The sequence below is a fragment of the Galeopterus variegatus genome, unplaced genomic scaffold (genome assembly GCF_000696425.1).
Source record: "Galeopterus variegatus unplaced genomic scaffold, G_variegatus-3.0.2 Scaffold1037, whole genome shotgun sequence".
Lineage (NCBI taxonomy): Eukaryota > Metazoa > Chordata > Mammalia > Dermoptera > Cynocephalidae > Galeopterus > Galeopterus variegatus.
This window is the reverse complement of record NW_007727148.1, coordinates 320,453-322,803: the sequence shown is the minus strand read 5'-3', so window position 1 is coordinate 322,803 and position 2,351 is coordinate 320,453. Positions and strand designations below refer to the sequence as shown.

At 53.9% G+C, this 2,351-nt stretch overlaps 1 protein-coding gene across 1 annotated transcript in view; it reads right to left on the bottom strand.

Moving 5' to 3' along the window:
* MPP3 (membrane protein, palmitoylated 3 (MAGUK p55 subfamily member 3)) overlaps positions 1-2,351 on the bottom strand; it is a 27,606-nt gene that overhangs the window by 9,263 nt on the left and 15,992 nt on the right. Inside the window, exons 13-14 of the mRNA XM_008574388.1 lie at positions 2,127-2,291; positions 1,942-2,022 (exon numbers count right to left, since the gene is read on the bottom strand). Coding sequence (XP_008572610.1) covers positions 1,942-2,022; positions 2,127-2,291 — 246 coding nt within the window. The remainder of the gene's footprint in view (positions 1-1,941; positions 2,023-2,126; positions 2,292-2,351) is intronic.

The following is a 2,351-nucleotide window of genomic DNA, read 5'->3' as shown; positions in this document are numbered from 1 at the left end:
GGTCACTCTCTCTGTCTCATGCCAAGCAAATGCCATTAACCACTCTGCGAATGGCCTTGCTGATGCTGTGGCTTTTACAGAATCACTTAAGGGACCCCTAGTCCTAAGCTTTTATTTCTTCATTGTTTTTCTTTTTTGAGAGCACGGGGTGATAAATACATTTGACCCCACTGTATGCTTTTAATTCTTTTCTAATTATTTCTCATTTTGAAAGAAAAGGAGACGTGAAGACAGTCCTTTCATGGATTAGACGTGTCTCAGCAAAGCTGGCTCTCAGATCTTAGAGGACAGTGTTTCGAGCCCTTGGGACCACCCAGGGGATGCTCTGTGGTCCACACATGACATCTTAGTCAAATCTCTGGTAGAGCCGCTAGGGTGACTATTCTAACCACGTCATTCCCTTGCTTAGAAACTTTTGTTCACTCGCTGATTACATTCTAAACACCTTGGATGAGTATGTAAGACCCTCATGATCTGCCAGACTTCAGCCTCAGCTTCACCTCCTGCCACGTCATCCACACCGACTTCCCCAGTCCCCGACACGGCTATTCTGGATCACACCTTCGTCCCTTTGCACATGTTGCTCCCTCTGTATAGAGAACTCTTCCTTTCTTCTCTGCCTGGAAATCTCCTATTTACTCTTCAAAACCCAGTATAAAAGTCACTGCCTCTGGGATGCCTTCCCTGACTCCCCCAGTTCCTAAAACCAAAGAGGAAAGTTTCCCATCTGGGGAGTACCTGGAAGCAGGTAGGCCTGACCATTCAGGTCCCCCCCACCAGGGGATGGACCCAGGGGATTCTGAACAACTGCGTATGAGCAACTTCTGCACATCCTGTTCTAGTCCACCTGAAACCCGGAAGGTCGCGGCTCACTGCAGCCTTTCAGGTCTGTCACAAATGTGTTGCCAGATGGCCTCACCAACTCACCACCTCCCCACTTCAGATCGGGCCCTGGGAGACAATTCTGACAACCCACAGGCTAGGCTATGTGCCCAGAGGCCCAGGAGAAAGCAGGATGATAAAAGAAAGGCTTTGCGGTTGCCCTGGCTAAGAACACTCTGCGAAAGCCCCCTCACTGCCACCCTACGCCCCCCTCCCAGTAGCCACCAGGCATTGGAGAGTGAGCCCCAGAAAAGAAAGGGGCAGCCAAGGGCAGGAAGGGACAGGCAGCAGGAGCAAGGCTGCTGTGCAGCCTCGTTACAAATGTGGCTGGGGCAGGCTGCCTGGGTTCGAATCTTGGCTCCACCACCTACCAGTTGTGTGGCACTGGGCAAGTTACTTAACCTCTCTGAGCCTCAAAGTCTTCCTCTGCAGAAGGGATGATAATCATCCCTCTTCTCAGAGCTACTGGGAGGACTAAGCAAGTTGCTGCACATAAAAGCTCCTGGTGTAGTAGCTGGCACTCTGCCTTTTCCTCTTCCTCCTCATCACAGGAAGCTTCAGGAACTGGCAGGGGTGGCAGCACCCAGCAGTGTACCCGGTTACCCTGATAGCCTAATCCATCACAAGGGAGTGCCCCAGAAATACCACTCACTGGGCCCTCCAGCTCCCCTGACCTGCTCTCTTATCCAAGCAGTGGGCAGGGGCCATAGGAGTCAGAGTCATTGTGAAGAGGAAGCTGGCATGCCCCCTACTGTGGGGGTCCCCCTTGGTGTCAGGCTGAGGCTGCCACTTTGCCTGCAATGTGCTCTGGACTCACCTCCCACCCGAGGCAGGAACCAGGCAGATGGTCTTCCAGCTTCTGCCTCAGAGGGTCCTAGTGGACCACTGAAAGTGGGTCTCTTCCCATCATGCCTAGGTCCCACAATTTGCCTATAGCAGGCAGTGCCTGCCAGTCCCTCAGACCCAAAGCAAGAATTAGGATGGATTTGGGGAGTCAAGTCCCTGTGAAATATTCACGTGCATGCGCACGAACACACACACCCACATGGGCCCTCTTACGTGGAACAGCAACACCAAAGTGCTGTGGGTTCTCGGCCACCACCTTTTGCTTCAGCTCGTGCAGTCGGGCTCCCAGAGACCCTGGGAAACAGAGAGAAGGCTGACCAGGGTCCCTGCTGAGCTCCCGCCCCACCCTTCCAGGGAGGAAACTAGCCCACTCCCTGGAAACCCGGGATGTCACCTACCGATCAGAACCACCAGGCGGGGCCTCTCACCAGTCTGGTGCTGGTACCTGGCCACCTCTTCGTAGGTCAGCAGCTCTGGAGAATCAGCTACTGTGGACGTCTTCCCTTCCTGCGAGCTACCCAGCCTCTCCCTACAGCCCAGCCGGAAACTCCTCCGGAGACCAGCTTGAGAGGAGGGGCAGAGGGACACCATGGCATTTGTCCCAGGATCTCTCAGTAAAGACT